The sequence below is a fragment of the Myripristis murdjan genome, chromosome 17 (assembly GCF_902150065.1).
Source record: "Myripristis murdjan chromosome 17, fMyrMur1.1, whole genome shotgun sequence".
Classification (NCBI taxonomy): domain Eukaryota; kingdom Metazoa; phylum Chordata; class Actinopteri; order Holocentriformes; family Holocentridae; genus Myripristis; species Myripristis murdjan.
The window spans coordinates 29,477,815-29,497,611 of record NC_043996.1 but is presented as its reverse complement, the minus strand read 5'-3'; the positions used below and the strand labels follow the sequence as shown (position 1 = coordinate 29,497,611).

At 45.0% G+C, this 19,797-nt stretch overlaps 1 protein-coding gene across 1 annotated transcript in view; it reads right to left on the bottom strand.

The window, feature by feature from the left end:
* LOC115374602 (receptor-type tyrosine-protein phosphatase N2-like) overlaps nucleotides 1–19,797 on the bottom strand; it is a 274,717-nt gene that overhangs the window by 67,171 nt on the left and 187,749 nt on the right. Inside the window, exon 13 of the mRNA XM_030073582.1 lies at nucleotides 1,761–1,973. Within this exon, the coding sequence (XP_029929442.1) occupies nucleotides 1,761–1,973 (213 nt within the window). The remainder of the gene's footprint in view (nucleotides 1–1,760; nucleotides 1,974–19,797) is intronic.

Genomic DNA, 19,797 nt, shown 5'->3' with positions numbered 1-19,797 from the left:
AAGCTTCCTTTTCTGAATCCAAAATCAAAAATATTGTCACAAACGCCCACATTGTCTATGCATCAGCCTGCTAGTGTGACTTTTTGATTGATATGACCTGGTTTATAGGCATCAAAACAAGCCAAGATAACTGTTTTTTTTGCAAACAAACAGTAATAACCCGGGTCTTTGCGAGGTGCCTGCGATGAGGGAAGCCGAGACACTGCAGCACAGTCTATTTCAGGAGTTAAAAATCCCCAGAGAAGAGCATAAAATGTAAGCACTTAAGGGATGGGCCGGGCTCATTATAAAATCAATGCTCACAGGACCACTCTCATTTAAAAACATGGCGGGGAAAAGGTCAGGGAGAGACAGAAAAATCTCAATCTAATTCTTTGCTCAAAAAGCCACTTAATATTGGATTCTGTAAATTAAATTTCACACCCAGCTATTCCGGCCAAAGGATAATTACAGCAAGCAGAGGGGGGAATGGAAATGACTCGAGGTGGAAAACCTGTTGGATTGGTAATAAGACTTCACTTCCCAAACAATAAAACAGAGCAGGGAGCTAAAACGCAGGCGGCCGTCAGCACCCAACACGTCAGCAAGGAGGGAGGCATGTTTCACCGATCCTGAGCTACACACAGCCAAAGCTGAGCAAGGCACGCTGGGTAAAAAGCAATAAACGACAATGAAATTTTGTTGGAACTGCCAGTGCCTCGTCACTGCACACCATCACCGTTCCTCTGCATGATCCAAAAATCATCTTAACAAGTCATTCAGTCTCATATTTGGTCTTGAAATCTCGTTTTTTCTTCAAACAAGTGCAAAAGTCGAAGTCTAAATGTGTGAAAACGAGGTAGAATGAGCCTGATCAGCCCACTGGGAACGAGAAAACGACACTTGATTCAAGAAAATTCGGGAAACAAGTGGATTAGCGCTGGGAAAAAGTAGGTTTATCTCATGTGAATGGTAGAATGTTTTGGTGTCTTTGTAGAAAAGCAAGACGTTTAAGACTAGGAGGGAGATTTTTTGCAGCGTGTAACTAAATATCTACTTGGAAAAACTGTTCATGCCCCCCTCATAGGCCTATTTTCTACGTCCACACGATTCCTCCACACAACGTCATTGACACGTTTGATTCTGCCGAGCATGGAGTTCATATCAAAGGCTAAAAAAACCCCAAAAAAACAGGAAAAGATGACACTTGCTATGGTCACATGACAGTCTAGACCAGCTCTGACAAGGTGGACTTTCACCATCTCCTCCATGAGTCAGCTGACAACATAGGTAGATACATAGATAGATAGATTTACTTTATTGATCCCAAACTGGGAAATTCCCAACATCAACATCCACCTGACGTCACTCCTCGTTAAAGTTAGTGGCTCTGAGTAAAATTAGCTGGTTAAAATTGGTGATACTTATAATCAACCGTGAATTTCTTTGTTGAGCCTTGAAAAATACGTGAAAAAACAGGGATTAAGCGAAAAATGTACCGTTGTGACACTGAAACCGCTCTTAATTGAGCCTCACGACTATCAGTCTTTCATTAAAAATCAAGTCTTGTTTATCAATAACTATTCAACAGAACACTTTGATTTTTGGTAGATATCTGCACAACTCTTTCCTTAGATGTTGCTAACAGAAAAAAAAAAAAAAAAAAACTCCACTAGAACAGCGACTTCCTCTCGTTGACGCCAATGAGCACAATCGACAAAACAACAAAACTGAACCTCCTGCTTTGCCAAACCAGTCTGAGACGCAGTGACGCCTCCTACCTGATAGGTGGCGGTGGAGTCGCTGCCGGTGTCTGTTCCCAGGTTGGTGAGCTTCTCCTTGAGCTTGTGGTGGGAGCGGTGGCGGAGGCAGTAGACGACAGTGGAGGCCAGCAGCACGCCGACGATGCACAGGATGGACACGACGGTGAGGATGAGGAACTTGGTGGACTCGGTCTGGCTGTACTTGGTGGGGATCTGGTTGATCTTGCTTCCCTGGAGGCCAAACACACAACAACAACGAACAGTTAAAATGGGGGCACCAACACTGATAATATACTGAAATTCAATATAACACAATAAAAAAATGTGACAGTGCTGCAAAGAGGGACGGAAGAACACTTAAAAGTTCACGTCCTAGCCAGCGAGGGCCATTGCTAGAAAGATTCATGGTTCAGAAATAAACATAATTCGGCACGGTCAGACTGAATTTTTATTGTCCATATCTCGCCGTGGCTGTATTGCATCTTAATCCCCGTATTGTAGATTGAATCATATCATGCAATAAGCGCATCAACCCCATCTCTGGTGTGAACTTTGCCAGGGTGAGCGGTTCAATTTCTTGTGCAGTCTGCACTGTGGTGGTAACGCTGCCAAAATGAAAGTCTGGATCCCGCCTTGGGCTGCAAGTGCTAGAAACATGTACTGGATTAAAGCAGGAGGGTGGAGGCATGAGCCAACGAGAGGGGTGTAGCTGCAGACCTCCAGCGTGAGGCGTCTTCCCGTGCAGGCTCTCGTCTCGGGCCAACCTCCAGTTTGAGACCCGGAAATAACAAACTTTTTTCACACCTCCTGAGGGAGTCCGGCATTTTGGCCAACCACCAAACCCTAACCCTAACCCTAACCGTAACCCTAACCCTAAAGTTTACTGATCAAATATAAATCAGCAACGAAGTTTTCTCTTACAAAATCGATAACTTGGTTTTATTTTGAAGTTTCTTGTGCGCATTTCCTGTCCCAAACAACTTCACACTTGAGATTGGCCTGAGACGGGAGCCTGCACCGGAAAACGCCTCACGCTGGACGTCTGTAGCTAGATCGTCTTGGAGCCAACACCATAATGGAAAAATACTCAAATACTAAAAAATAAATAAATAAAAAATACCCAACATTCTCCAGGATAGTAAATGTCCTGGATTCAAAATGGTCAAAAAGTAAAAGTCTAACAGTATTACCAGTAAAATGTAGTTTTTCCTTTCAGAGAGTTAAGGTATCGATGCATTAAGAAGTATTTTAATGTTGTAGCTCCACATCCTGTTGACTGGTTTGAATAGTGCAGCTCATCTGACGCTGTGCATGGAAAAGCTTCTTCTGCAAAGGAACTAGGAACTCCAGCCGTCAGATGAATGTAGGAGAAAGTACAAGATTCTCCTCTGAAATGTGGGCCAGTGTCACTGAATGGAAATCAAATCAAATAAAGTGAGAAAAAAAAAAACCCAAAACTGGACCGAGGCGCTTTGTGTTTCCGGCGCCACGAGGGGCCAAAGAGGCTTCACCTTTTCACTCTGCCAGGCTGTTGCACTGATCACTTCCTTGTTCTCTGGCTGAAGGTCAGCTAATCGGTTCAATTGCCGACTCTCGGCCCTGCACGGCTCGGAGTTCAACACACATCTTGATTAAGGCATTCATCAAGTGGCTCACGCTGCGTTTAAGGACACTGAAATGCCTCCCTTCACTGTGAAAATGTATTTGAACCCCACCGAAAAGCACGAATCTCTCTTTGTTTCCAGTGATATTCCTAAAGAGGTGTAATCCTGCATTAGGGGACGGAAATATAAATCACATGCTTCTGTTTTTTTTTTTCAGACAGACATAAATATGCACATCACTGTGCTCGATGAAAAGTATAATCACAAGCGTTTGTTCCACCATCTGTGCCCAGGAGTGCACAGAATACATAAACTCCTGTTTAGCAAAGCCTCCTGCACGTCTCCAGACAGCCCCAGAACACCGCTCGCTGTATTCCTCGTCTTGATTTCTTGCTGGGGATTTTTCTATCGCCTTCGACGCCAGCGAACGCCTCGCCAGCTCCGCCCCCTGGAGCACTTTGATCCGGCGTGTGAGAACCAACTCTTCCAGAAAAACAAAAAACAAAAAAAACTGCAGGATGAAACATTTCTTTCCACATATTCCGCCGCTGTAAGGTAACACAGTGTGCACGTACAGCATGATAAAAGTCACTGGTTGAACCGTCTGAATGTACATAAAATAAAATAAAATAAAAAAAGCAGCACGGCGATAATTTGAGAGAGCGGAAGTGAGTTCCTGTGAGCCATTCATCATGAGCCGCTGCTCAAACCGCGGCATGCAGTTCATTTCAGAGCCCAGCGAGCCCAGGATAATAGGCCTGTTGCGTTTTACCTGACTAACAAGAGTTAACAATAGGCAACATAATTCCCCATTATTACACAGCACGTAATGATCTCCACAACAATGCAGGAGCGAGGCGAGCGCCGATGGAGAGGAGACGCAAATTGCGATCCCTGTGACGAGGCCTGCAATTCCCTCTCACAAAGGATCATCAAAAGAAATCAATGGCACAACAAAAAAAAAAAAAAAAAAAAATCTTTGCTTGACTCACTTCAGCTTCTGACAAGGTGGGAATAATTAACACTTTGCGCTTTTTCGTATCGTCATCCACTGCAGGCACTTTGCCGGTGAACTGTTACCGATGCTCTGATGATAACGTTACACTTTACCGACGTTTGATTTTGCAGTGTTTTTTTATATTTATCATCTGTATGTGCTATTTATCATCTGTAAATACTAAATTTGCACATTGACCTACATCTATGCACATTTTATGCACCTATGCACACGGTTTTTTGCACATTGTTTTTTTGCACACTGTTGCACCTAGATCTCTAGTGTGTTGTACTTAGATCTTATTCTTTATTTTTTATTTATTGAATCTGTAATCTGTGGATACTGCTGAAAAACTGCGAATTTCCTTCGGGATGAATAAAGTATCTGTCTATCATCTATCTATCTCTATCTATATATTTGTTCTGCTGTACATGTGTTGCACCTGTTGCGTGTGGGTGAAAAGGTGTACAGAGGGTGGACAAAATAACGGAAACCCCTCGTCTCTGGACTTCTGTGGTATTTCTGTCTCTGTCGATGATCCTCCACTTGCATTTGCTTCCATTTTGCTAAAGCGGTGTGTCTGTGTTCGGTAATTGCTGTGATTTTGCAGACTGGTCATGTGGCTCTAGTAAAATAAAAAAAAAAAAAAAAAATCAAGACTTTTGTGATGGACCTTCTTTAGATTTCTGTAAATTTCCTCATGCTGCTGGAAAATCCATGTAAAACTGACACACACACGCACAAACACACACACACACATTGGCATCCAGTGTCCTGTTGCTGCTCTTGTTATTGGTCATTATTTATTGTCATTTTTGTGGGTTTTCTGTTCGTTTGTTGTATGTTTCGGTGTCGTGCCACTGCAAAAAAAATCTGCAACTCCACATTTAGTCTCATCTTCTTTGTTAAAATCTTGTTTTTCTGGAAGCATTCGCCTGGAAACAAGGCAGAGTGAGGCAGATCAGCCCACCAGGATCAAGAAAATGACACTTGATTCAAGAGGATATTGGAAACTGCTGGTGGGATTATCTCATCCCACTGGCTGATTTTTTTTTTTTTTTTTTTTTAACCTTGTTTGAAGAAAAAAAACAAGATTTGAACACTGAAGACTATCCAGATGCAGCTGGTTGGTCATTTTTCATGTGGGGTTTCCTTCACTTTGATTTTAACCAAAAGCCAACTTCCTTGTATCTGCTGCATACTTGACCAGTGAAGGTTAGTGTTACTTTTCACTTTTCCTGTTTGGGAAAAGGTTTGAGGAAAATCTAAGGCGATGCTGAGGTGATCTTAGCACTGAGGAGGGGGTATTAAAAAAAAAAAAAAAAAAGATCCCTGTCCCTCGGGGGTGGCAGAGGTCACGGAGATTAGGTGAGGTGTGGCACGGTGAGTTAATGGAAACGAGGCTTTGAAAGCGGGAGGTGGAGAGAGTGAGGAAGGGAGGGGTGGTGGATGGGGTTGTGAGAGGACCCCCCCCCCTCAACACACACACACACACACACACACACACACACACACACACAGACACACACTTCCCCAACCCCCATCTCCATTCCCAAAACCCTGGGAGGTGGGAAAAAGCACGGTTCCACGCCGCACATGGATTGTTCTGGAATGCTTGTGAGGTTTCAGAGAGTAGACACACACACACACACACACTCACCACACACACACACACACACACACAGCCCGCCCCTCCGTCACCACTCGATGATGCCACCCCCGCCGCCGCCACCACCCCCTATGATTTCATTCATTGCTGCGGCTGCATTCAGCACCTGATAAAGAAGGCCCCGCAGAAAGAGCCACAATGGGGGACAACAGTTGTCCGAAGCTTTGTGGGGCGTCCAATTTGCTTGGAGAGCTCTAAGCCGTACTGTAAAAGCTGCTCGCATAGTAATGTGGCGGCCGTGAAAGGACACAGTGGGCGTCTCGGACTGAAACGGCCCTCTTCTTCTTCTCAGCGCTCAAATAACACTAAAACACATTATGAAAAAAAAAAAAAAAAAAAAAAAAAAAAAACAGAAACGTGCGAAATTCAGCTCTGAAGTGCACATAAAAGATTAAGGAGCCCGCAAACAGCCAAGTTACTTCATAAATCAGTAATAAACATAATGCAGGGGGAGTGTGTTTATCTTGGATTTGTGTGGCTGCAGATGTTAATGTTGCACTGGAGGTCGCAATCGATGGCGGCTGCTTGCGTGTGTGTGTGTGTGTGTGTTTTTTTAATGGTTCTTTTCATTAATGCGGCTCTAATGTAAAAGATCAGCGCAGAAATATCGGCTCTTAAGGAAACATCATAAACCGAAGCAGCTGAGCGGTCGCCGGCGCAAACACGCGCATTAATAATGCATCACCGCTGATTCCACATGCTTTCACTCCAATCATCTATTGCAAAACGTATTTTTATTTTTTATTTATTTTATTATTTGTGGATCCAATAACTTCATTTGTCATTTGGCTCCGGCGTCGTCTCGTTGTTTTGTCAAATGAACTTTCATGGAGAGCGATGGGCGTCGTGCTCGGCGAGTAATGGCCCATAATTCAAGAGCCTAACTGTAACAGCTCCGTCATCTTTCACGGGACAGATGCCGGCGTTTCCAAAGCGCACACCCCGACCCCACCCCTCTTCCCTCTTCAGCACACACACACACACACACACACACACACACACACACACACCACCCGCCTCCAGCCTCTTTATCATGGCTGCCTCGCATGTCCCTCTATTGATTCAAACAAATGTAGCCTGACCCCACCTGCTTAATCAAGTTTGGCTGCAGTTGTCAGTGACGGTGAAGGTGGTGGAGGGAGAGAGAGAGAGAGAGAGAGGAAGTGTGTGTGTGTGTGTGTGTGTGTGTGTGTGTGAGTTGGTAATTCACAGCTATGAAAAATGAGCCGCGATTGTGACGTTGCTGTAGATGTGGCAGAAATTTGCAATGACTGAAAATCAAAGGTTTGCACGGGACGGCCGGGCACGTCAAATGCAAACACACACATTTGCACACACACACACACATGCATGCATGAACCGTGCAGGCGTTATTTGCAGAGGTCTGTTGCTCGGCTGTCAAAAACGCACAACATAACTCATGGTCGCCCCGGTGAGTTGAAGACCTGTGACTGTGTGAGCCGCCCCGCGTTTCCTGCAGCGAAGGCCGGCGATAATAAGCGGATACGAGCTCGCCGCTGCGGCTGGAAGGCCTTTCTCGCCTCTCCCTCCTGAGGCTTAACACTTTCAATCAAATTACACGGCGAGGGCTTGATGGAGAGAGCGGCTCGCGTTAGGCCGAGCTGCACGGCGGAGAGAACGAGCGCAGAGCCTTCATTTTGCAACTCACGCCGCACTTTGGTCTCATCTTCACTGTTAACATTTTGTTTTGTCTGAAATCAGAGGGAGAAAAAAAAAAGAGATAATCCCACGTCTCTCTGATGCAGTTTTGCTTGTTTCAGTTTTTTTTTTTTTTTTTTTTTTTTCTGGAAACAAGTAGAAATGTGTCCAAACGAGGCAGATCAGCCCACCAGGATCTGGAAAATGACGCTCGATTCAAAGAGAAAATGCGGAAAACGAGTCGATCAGCGTTGGAGACAAGTGGGATTATCTCATCCCACTGGCTGGATTTTTTTTTTTTTTTTACCTTGTTTGAGGAAAAACAAGATTTGAACAGTGAAGATGAAGCTAAATGACTTTTTTTTTTTTTTGTTAGCCGGAGCAGGATGAATCATTCTGGACACGGGGGGGGGGGGGGGGGGGGTCAGCATCAGTGCTCCATTTGGCAGCTGTGAGGAAAATTCTGGTTTTCTGAAGACAAAAAAAAAAAAAAAAAAAAAACTCCTCGGGACGTTAACCGTGTTCGACTTTCACTGGTTTTTTTTTTTTTTTAATCACGCGATGCAGAAAATCCTGTGTGTTTCTAGAGGACAATCACACGTTTTTGATCAAGTCTATTTCACTGAGTGGCTAAAAAAAAAAGAAAAAAAAAAAAAAAAGAAAGGAAAATATTGTCTCCCCAAAGGCAAAGGCAAAGGGAGAAGGGAGCTCCTTTCATGCCTCCAGCGCTATTGTCCATCTGCTCCTGAAAGCGATTGTACTTGCAAATTTTCATTTCACATAGGCAAACGTGATTTGACACATGCAGCTCCTTCTGACTGAGTATTTCTGAAAAGCATTAGCATAGCCTGTCAAGGCTGCGGGCTGCCTGGCTGGGTTCAGCCCTTTTCAGCAAATATCAGACACACTCCCTACAGACAGACAGGCGTCTGAACAGGAGGAGAAGGAGGGAAGAAAAAAGGACAAAAACCCTTAAAAAAAAAAGAGAAAGAAATCAAAAAGAATACAAAAATATGTACTGGCATGGAGTATTTATAGGTTTTTAATTTGTCTTCTAATTAAATTTTCATTCACTCTCGCATAAAAGAGGCTATTCTGTTTCTATTTCTATCAGTTGCATCCACGGCGTGTGTGTGTGTGTGTGTGTGTGTGTGTGTGTGTGTGTGTGTGTGATCTGCCGGTAGCAGCCGACATCATCATCATCATCATCATCATCTTCTTACGAGAATCGGCTCTGCAGCTGGACGTAAAAATAGTTACCGAAGCCAACGGAGAAACGGGAATTAAGCGAAACCGGTTTACGGTGTGAAAAAAAAAGAAGAGGAACAAGAAGAAGAAGGAAAGAAGATGTTGGCCTGCAGTGAAAAATAAATAAATAAATAAATAAATAAATAAATAAATGAGACACAGCAAAGTGCATCAAGTTCCTGGTAACATTTGAGAGATTAGAGATCGCTGGGGAGGTGTGGAGAGGTGAGGGGGGGGGGTGGGTCTCCTGGTTAGGTGGGGGGTGGGCATGAGGGTGGGGGGGTTGGGGGGGGGTTTGTGAGATTATCCGGGCTCCCATAGACAAAAGGCAGATGGATTTGCGCGGCTCTGGCGTATTCAGAGCGGGTGAAAAAGGTCAGGAGGAGCGAGGCGGCCGGCCTTTGTCCTCCTGAGCTCCGACCGCCGCCGCAGACAAAGATCTGCCCCTCACCTCGCGTCCAGCCACGGCCCTTTGAGAAAGTTCAGCCGGGCTCTTAACAAAACCTTTCGGCAAACAAGCGCACGGAAACACGGATACACACGCATGCACACTTGCAAAGTGAACACACACACACGCACACACACACACACAGAGCAGAGGACATAACCTACGTATGCAAATAAGTAAAGTATGCAGAGTGATGTGATTCTGCTCTGCTTTCTCTCTCTCTCTCTCTCACACACACACACACACACACACACACGCAGACACATGCATGCACACACATGTCACACTAATTTACATGTGGCTTTACACACACACACATACACAAATGCATGCATGCACTCACTGATACACACATACTTTGCAGAAAAAAAGGCAAATATCAAGTTTAAAGAGCAATTACCTAACTAATGTGTATTAATATAAGCAATAAAATCTAATTCATTCTATTTGGCACGTTTTCCCTTAAATTTCCCTTAAATCCATGTCCATCAGAACAGCATAAATCAAACAAACTCTCAGAGGCGTCAAACAGAAAAGTGGAAAATGAGCTACTTCTCTAAGTTGCAACATCAAAGTGCAAAAAAATGCAAAACTCGGCTGAGGTGAGGGGAGCGTGCGCTCCGGCGGGGCGGCGAGCCAGGCACCAGAAAACCCCCCTTCAATTGAATTTTAGCTCAAATATCGTGGCGAGGTGTGCCCGCACGAAGCCCCTCGCCCCGGCGCGCGCCGTCACTCCGCGCATCAACTCAGCGTGGATACTCCCACTGCGCGTTCACCTCAAAGGGGGACGGGTTCTGGCTTCGGCCGAGATCAATCAGCTTTACCAAAAAAGAAAAGAAAAGAAAAAAAAAAACGATAAGCGTAAGGATTCTGCACAGCGACACGATGCGCGGACACGTTTTTGAGGAGACCGAATCCTGCAGTTTGGGTTTGGGCTGCAACAGAATTGAAGCCCACAGATGACAGGCATGCTCCTGTGCAAAAAAAAGGGGGGCCGTGCGTAAAATGCGCAGAGCGAACACTCCCCGAGCAGACGGGCGAGCGAGCGGACGGAGAGAGAGAGCGCCAAAACCAATCGCAGGGGTCTGGTGACATTTCAGACAAGGTGCAGGAGGGGGATACATCAGGTTAGCAGGTGAAAAAAGGGTGAGCGAGCAGAAACACACTTGATTCCTACCAAAAATCCACGGCGAGGCGACGGGACTGATGCCTCCTCTTCCTCCTCCTCATCTTCCTCCTCCTCCTCTTCCTCCTCCTGCCGCTGCTCCTATCTCCTATTCCACTCCGGTTCCACCGACAGCCCCGACTGAGCGACTACACCACACCGGCAGAGGAGGAGGAGGAGGAGGAGGAGGGAGAGATGGAAACAGAGAGGGAGAGAGAGAAAGAGGGTTTCCTCCCCTCCCGTCAATCCCCATCTCTCCGCGGACAAAATAAAAAATAAAAGTTCCGGGTCTCCTCTCCTCCTCCCTTTCCTCCTTTTTTCACCTCATCCATTGCAAAGAGGCGGAAAAACGCGTCTCTCCCGTCTTTTCCTTGACGCATTCAGTGCACAGAAAGAGAGAGAGAGAGAGAGAGGAGAAGAGAGGGAAAAAGAGGAGAGAGAGGAGCACAGAGCAGCAGCCTCCCTCCACACTTCCACCGACAGGAATGAGATGCTGTTTTTTTTTTTCCGAGAGAGAGTGAGAGAGAGAGAGAGAGAGAGAGAGAGAGACTACAAAGTGCGCTGTGGGGCTCCTCCTTATATTCCTCCCTTCCCTCCCTCCATTCCCTGCCTGTCTACAGCACATGTCACCTCCCCTCGTTGCCATGGCGACGGCTCCACATGTTGCCGACAGGAGGAAGAGGAGGAGAGGGAGGAGGAGGAGGCGGGAGGAGAGGAAGAGGAGGTGAGGAGAGGAGAGGGGTGAGGACGAAAGCAGGAGGAGGAGGAGGAGAAGGAGGAGGACAGATGAAGAAGAAAAGAAAGGAAAATGAGAAGAGGAGGAGGAGGAGGAATGGGACGAAATGGAGTGAGGAGAGTAGGAAAAGGAAAGGAAGAGAGGAGGATGTGAGGGAGATGGAAGGAGGAGGACAGGAATAAGAAGAGGAGAAAAGGAGGAGAGGAAAAGGAGAAGAGTAGGAGGAAGGCAAGAAGAAAAGGAGAAAGGAGGAAAAGGAGGAGAGGAGGAGGAAACACGGAGAGAGGGAATGGAAACACTTAGTCCCTTAAAGTCGCTTAAAACAAATGAAAATGATTTTCACGTTCATTTGTTCCTGATGCAGCTTCTCCATTTTCCGGAAACGTTTTCGGTCAAAGCTCATTGGTCCTCCTCCGGCAGGATGAAGACGCCGCGTTCAGGGAACCTGGGAATCCTCTCATCACCGTGAAACGTTTCGTCATGTTTTTCCATCACAATTTCCAGACTCCACTTTAAAATCACTCGTTGAGAGGAATGTCCTCCGTGACGACTTTCGACGTGGAAAAATACAAAAAAAAAAGTAATTTCATCTTCACATCTTTTGGGTCAAAAACAGCAAAAAAATCGTCCGGTGGGATGAGATAATCCCAACTGTTTCCAGAGCAGTTTCAGGAATTTTTCTGGGAACGAACAGGAATCTGTTGACCGAGGCAGAAGAAGTGGCAAGAAAATGTCCCTGATTCAAGCTGATCAGTGCTGGAGCTGAGACGAAGTGACTTCAGTAACACTGTGTAACACGTTACAAGGCCAATATATAAAAAAAAAAAAGAAAAAAAAAACTCCAATTACTAATAATCAATGAGTTGATAACTGATAAGATTCAAGAAAAAAAAAAATTTCAAGAAAAAAAATTTCTAGAAAAGTCTTCATTTAGGCTTCTTTAAATATGTTTCCCTGCACTAAACCTGTTACGAAACAAAGTTTTTTTTTTTTTTTGTGAAGTGAATTTATATCATATCTTATTCTTATTATATCTTATTTTATGCTCACTATAGGCAAAAAAGTGTTTTGTCAGTAAAGTAATAATGGGATAAACATTAATGGAAGTGCATTTTGCCACATAATAATAACATTTCAGCAACTCAAAAGTGACAACCAGCTCCAAAAAAAAAAAAAAAAATCAAAAATCAAATCTTGTTTTTCTTCCAACAAGGTAAAAAAAAAAAAAAATCTGCCAGTGGGATGAGATAATCCCACTTGTTTCCAACACTAATCGACTTGTTTCCAGAATTTATTATTTTTTTTTTTTTGCATCAAGTGTCATTTTCTTGATCCCAGCGGGCTGATCTTGATCCAAGTGGGATTATCTCATCCCACTGGCAGATTTTTGACCTTGTTTGACGAAAAACAAGGTTTGAACGCCGACTCTGAGGTGAAATGACGCGTCAGGATGGAGATTTTCTGCCGTACGTGACCGCTCGCTGGTGCACGATGAATTCACCAAGTGCATGACTTTGTTTTCATTCCGACTTAACTAACACCGATCAATTTTTGAAAACCTTTGTCCATATTTTTCTGGTTAAAAAAATGTTGTTTTGGGACATGGAAACACGCCTGGTTTGCGTTTTCGAACATGCAACAGTTGAAAAGTTGACATCACTCTGACTGAATTTACAAGCGTCTGTTTCTGACGCCCCGACCTCTCAGATTAACAAACATATTCTCCGTTAGCCGGGAGAAAGTGTAGCCAACCACCTGCCTGTGTCATAGCACACACACACGGGTTAATTCCCCCCACCCAAACAGACACACACGCACAAACACACACACACTCAAACACCACACCACCACCCCCGGGCCCAATCAACAAATAGGGCTAATGAGTTATTAGCAGCGGAGAGCGGAGAAGGCGCTGAGCCCTATGGAGGACTAACAGCTGCAGCAAACAGGGGGAGGTGGCGGCTCAGAAAATTAAGAGACTAACGTGCGTGTGTGTGTGTGTGTGTGTGTGTGCCGATATGCGCAAGAAGGCTAAGGGGTATCTGGGTGTGTGCACTCGTGCTCTGTCACACACAAATAGGTGTTTACACTTTTGCTTTCATGCATGGGGAACTTTTTGCATTCTGTGGTGTTTGTGCATATGCATATGTATGTATGTGTGTGTGTGTGTGTGTGTGTGTGTGTGTGTGTGTGTCTAAGTGTGTGTGTGTGTGTGCACAGAGACTAAAATCTCCAGTCCTACCTCTGTGTGCAGAGAGGCTTGGAATAAAAAAAAAAAAAAAAAAAAAAAAAAAAAAAAAAAAAGGGGGTGAGTGGGCAAAAGAAAGGAGATGCTGCCTAATGCAGATGACAAGGGCCTTCCTGGGTGGGGGGTGCAAAAGGGGACGGTGGGTGGAGTGGAGGAGAAGGAGGAGGAGGGGGGGGTTCTTCAGTTTATCTTTCTATTCAACAACACCCCCCCCTCCCTCCTTCACACCCCCCCCATACCTCCTTTTGTCCCCCTCGGCGACAGCTGGAGGTGGCAGGCAGCAAAGACCCTGCTCTGCTCTGTGTGGGACGGTGGAGGTGGAGGGGCTGGGAGGGGGGCACAAAACCAGCGCCTTTCACTTTCTACCACACACACACACACACACACACACACCAGCCACCACCACTACCACCCCTGTCCGCTCTGCACACAAGCCAACAGAATGGGAAGGCAGCAGTGAGGCAGCTTTGGGCGCCAATATTTAATTTCCTTTCCCTTTTAAGCGGCAAAGAATATCACTTCCTGTTAGGCTTTTATCTCCTATCACCCTCCCCAAACACACACACAACACACACACACACACACACACACATATCTCTACCTGCTGTCTCTAGCTGTGTTTCCATGAAGCCACTCTTAAGTTCTAAATTGGAAAAAGAAAAACAGTAACATGCAAATAAAAATATTAAAGGAACATAATTAAAATGAAAAAAAAAAAAAAAAAAGCCATTTGAATGAGTTTGTGGTGATATTTGAAATCTTGTGATAGAAACGGACAGAGGTAAAAATCGATGCTTTTCTCAAACTATTCTGTCTGCTGGTATAGTTTACCCTTTACCATTCCCCATTCTTATTTTCCAATGCGTTCCCTTGAAATTTGTTTTTACAAATTTTGCACTAATGCCTCAACAGGAGTTTTAAAATCCTCACTGATTTGTGAAATCGGGTTGCATATGTTCTTCTCTCTAATCTCGAACATGCGCACACTGCAAGATTTGAAAATGACGGCGCATCATCACACGACAGGATATTATTAGGGTTGTGGTGCCAGAGGGTTCAGTGCAGCAACTCACCTGATCTCACGGGGAAGCAGATGCAAACAAAAATGGAGACTGACGTGGTGCAACAACTTGCTTTGCAGAGAGAGAGAAACACAAAAGCAGAGGGCTAAACGAGTCTGGGTGTAAAACTTGTTGGGGAGACGCAGTCGACACGGCTCGTCTGCTGTTCAGCAACAACTGAAGGTCAGATGTGAACTGTGTTTAAGTTTTTATATCCGTCTACAGGAGCAGGTTAGCTATCGTTAGCCTGCTCCTGTTGGGATATCGTGGTCCTGCTCGAAAAGCAGTCCCATAACCATCCAGATTTTAAATCCTAAATATCAAACATGTTTAAAAATTATGGGGTGGCCCTGATGAGCCTGCAATCATTTTGGGAGGTGTAAGGTTGGATGTGGAAACCCCTCACATTACCAGATAATCTGGAACTGGAAACCCCTCACATCACCAGATAATCTGGAACTGGAAACCCCTCACATTACCAGATAATCTGGAACTGGAAACCCCTCACATTACCAGATAATCTGGAACTGGAAACCCCTCACATTACTAGACAATCTGGAGCTGGAAACCCCTCACATCACCAGATAATCTGGAACTGGAAACCCCTCGCATCACCAGACAATCTGGAACTGGAAACCCCTCACATCACCAGATAATCTGGAACTGGAAACCCCTCACATTACCAGACAATCTGGAACTGGAAAACCCTCACATCACCAGATAATCTGGAACTGGAAAACCCTCGCATTACCAGACAATCTGGAACTGGAAACCCCTCACATTGCCAGATAATCTGGGCCCAACATCAGTACCGACTAGGGTTCTAGACCAGATTCCTCCTCCGAGTGTCGGGAACGGTGAATTGGGATTTAAATCGGCCCAAAACCCCTGTAGTCTGAGCCTGGCTTCAGTGTCAATCAATCCTGAGAGGCATCATCTTTCATCAGGTGGACATTTTAATCCAGAGCATCCCGCACCACCACAGCTGCATACATTTCCAATATGGTTCAGCTCTGCTGGGATTCAAACCAGCGACCCTGGTATTGACAGCACTGTACCTCAGTCTGACCGCACAGGATTTCAGAGCGGGTTAATGCCGAGGTGGGGATGTGATGCCCGTGCCGCGCTCTGCAAAGATTTGAGAGCGATTGATTCGTCTGTTTGGAGAATCGCGTTAGCAGCTCGCACGACGCTGAACGGTCTTTCCACCTCCACGTTAGAGCTTATCGGCGAGCAGGATCTCTCAGGCCGGCTTGTTGTATTGCCTCTGTCACGCTGCTCCACGCCACACTAACAGCTGGAAGATGATATCGGGTTTAATGCATGGTGGAACCGGGCAGGAGGCCATTCCCTACTCCGGTGGACGGCTGAAACACAAAACCTCCTGCACCGGCTGGAGAAGAGAAATTAGACTCTTCTCCAAGCATGTGCTGTGGTCTTCCAGGACCTGAGGAGCTCAGTGGTAAAAAATTACAATACTGCATCGCAAAGATTCACATAAAAAGAGCTTTAGAAAATGTTTTGCGGTGATATTAGAAAGATTTTTAGGGTCCTGATTTGTGACGCTCGAGATCACACAGACATCGTCTAAACATTTAATTTTGGTGCTGTGTCTATTCTGCTTTTCACCATGAGCTCAACTGTCATTCTGTTTTTGTGGAACACAACAAGGCACTAAAGATTGGCAGCATTAGCCTGGCCCGTTCCAAAATGGGACATCCATGCGGAAAATTAAAAAAAAAACAAAAAAACTGAAATGAATTGACTTCATAGGCATTAGTGAATTTCATCAAATTAAGATAGGCATACATTTTTATACCACAAGCTCCAAACTGGTACAGTGGACAAGCCTTAATGTGTTAGGAATAGCATTTTCAAAGATCAAAACATTGGGGAATTGATGAAAATCTGAACCACATTTCCCATGATGCCACTTCTTCCTATCACAAAGAGTACATTGTTAATAAAAAGCTTTAGCTCTGTTTCCTCAGGCAGAACAGCGCCCTCTTCCTGTTTCCTGTTTTGTGTCATAAATCAATCCTGGTGATTTACCGCCAAATATAAACCTGTACAAACCATAAAGCGCAACGTCGATCATAGTAATTATACTAATGTCTAAAATTGATGTTAAAATGTTACAATGCTGCTTTTGCCACTTTTAAAATAAATAAATAAACCTGTAATGTCTACAACATTTTTTAAATGTCATGGAACTGCATGTCTATAATAATTATAACTCATCATTTATTGTTATTTCCCAGTGAGCTGCCATCATCTACTTATGATGCAGTTGTATTTTAATGCGTCACATGTGCACTCTCCGTCCTCTGCTGTCACTCGGAGTGCGAATGTTAACAGAAAAGCCACGATGACAGAATCCCTACTGTCTTTATCCGCGGATTTTTAGACCAACAGTCTCCACATAATGAGCTCCACAAAACATCACTCATCCGACAAACTTTAAAAACAGACGTGTCCGCCTCTTTGTCTGACGGCTTCAGAGGGGACACGGGCATCAAGTCCGCCGTTAGCTCTGTCAGATGGATGCGACACCGAAGGCCGCCATTGGCCATCGCCTGGATACCCCCAAACGGCTCCTGTGATACTCAAACGGTCACCGACGGATAAGGCTTTCTCTCTTGTTTTTCACCCAAACGACAGCTCATTCAGCGCAGGACCACCAAACTGACGTCCTTTGTGCACCGCTACATATTTTGGATTCCAGTGACCCGCCGTCCCACCCCCACCCCGCTCGTCTTCTGGGATGGCACCCAAGACAAAAGAGCCATCATCCGCATGATATGGTAGCCCCTCGCCCCCAACGCCCCCTGGGACATAAATCTTCAACGTACAGTATGCAGGCATAACATCTGGGCTGACGGAGAGACCCACTGTGACAAGGTATTTCAAAGAGTCTGCATTAACACCGACCGGCTCCGAGGAGAGGTCTGGGCAGCCGACTGGACTGTGGGAGGACGGCTGAAAGCTCCTTTCTCTGCGTCTGGGTGCTCTGCCAATTTGTCTGCAGGTACCAGAGAGAGGGATTTAATGCTTTTGAAGGCGCATGTTACCAAAAGTTAAGGCTCATTTTTGGGGACAAAGCACATTGTCCCTGTTCAAACAAGCATTGCGGGCCAGTATGAAGGGAAATAATGTTTTCCGGTCCCAGTCAGAGCATCTCGCTTTTAGGTCGAAATATGGTTGGTTATTAGCCGGATGGTTTATGAATCAACATCTTAACAAATGTCATGTATTGTTATATAGGAGGCTTGTTTATGTTTCCGATGCTAATCATCTTGTCTCCAGAATTTTCTTGAATCCGGTGTCATTTTCTTCATCCTAGTGGCCTGATCTGCCTTATTCTGCCTTGGTCCAGAAAAAAAAATCCTGAAAAAAATTGAAAATGCACTGGAAACAAGTGGGATTATCTCATCCCGCTGGCAGGATTTTTTTCACCTGATTTGAGACAAACACGATTTTCAGGCTGCAGCCGAGACAAAATGACTTGTAAAGGTAAACATTGTTGTGCAGTGTGTAATAAATCTACGTTGGAGTGTCTCCACAGGGATTTCTCTCTCCAGGTCAGTATGACAGGTAGGTATTCAGGGAGTTTGCCTCTTATTCTGTGTAAAGGCAGGATTAACTTGAGTTTTATAGCATCAAAAATGTCGATCTGATGACAAACATTTCATCTTTTGTCAAAACATGTCGCCTAAAAGATGGATAAATGAAAGTAAATCATATTTTAATGCTGAAATAAAATACAAAATTCAAGTGTAAGACTATTTAATGAGTTTGTTTAGTTGATACTTGGCAAAACCACACATGCTCACGCACACACACACACACACACACACACACACACACACACACACACACACACACACACACACACACACACACACTTTAGTTTCTAACACCGCCTTTCTCATTCATGCAAACATGAACACACACACATTCACGCACACACACTTGTTCCTGGTTTTCATTACTTTCTCTTTTTCAATCAAACATGCCACTCAGTTGTTCTCCCACACACACACACACACTCCATTGCTGCATAGTGATAAACACATACACACTTGCTCCATTCCTCTGTCTCTATCTCGCCCTTGCCTTTTCTATCTTTCTATCAGACAGACTTCCTCTCTCATTGCACCCACCCACACACACACACACACACACACACCTACCTATGGCTAAGCTCACTAAACAAGCTGGAAAATGGCTTGACAGTCGAGGCCGGTGTAACTGTCTTCCCTCTGCAGGCAGACAGACTAGCATGAACCAATTCTCCTGACAGGCTTGTCCAGCTCTGCCTCGCTGCCGGTGCGTCTCGGGCTCTGAGCTCCATTTCACAAATCAGATCATACCGTGCCATCGCAGAGACACAGTGTGGAGGCTGTCGTCCCAAACGGTTAACCAGCGGGGAGGCGGAGTCGCGTTACTGCGGCTCGGCCTTCATCCTCGTGTCTGTTCATTTTGTTTGTCACTCATTCATCTCTCATATGCCATACCTGGGAAACGGGGATGTGGAGCCACGGTACGGCCAAGAGTCTGCAGGTTTTTCATGCAGGTGATTTCACTGATTAGCTCACCTTCGCCCAGGCAGGAGCCACTAATCACTGAAATCACCTGGTGTACATTTTGGTTGGAATCAAATCCTGCAGATCTCGCTTGGCCTCCACAGCACATGGTTCCCCATCCCTGGATTAAATAATCCGGTGGTTCCCAACCTAGTCCTCAAGGCCCCAACCCTGTCCTGCAGGTTTCTGTTCCAGCTCTAGTCTTGCACACCTGACCCGATTAAGGCCTATGCACCCTCATGCATGGTCTGTTCAGGTAGATCGGCTTCAACCAATCAGCATGAAGCCCTTAAATATTGTTCAAATGGCACCAGTTGATAATATTAGAGAAAAGAATTGTCTTTATTCTTTATTCGGCTTCCACAAAGTTGTCGCTAATGTTCCTGGCGTCCACACAAAAACAGCAACAATAAAAACAAGCAGCGATTAAAATCAAACTGTATCAATAACGCAGACAAAAGCAAGCCAAATGTAAACATCGGAAAATCAGCAAAGTAACAAAAATAGTAAGTAGGACAACGAATACAAAATGAAACGATCACATATGCAACAAAAATTAAAACAACATTAAATCAAAAATTCTGTGGCACTAATCCTCCAGAAGAGGGCGCAACATGAAGACGTATTACGTAGT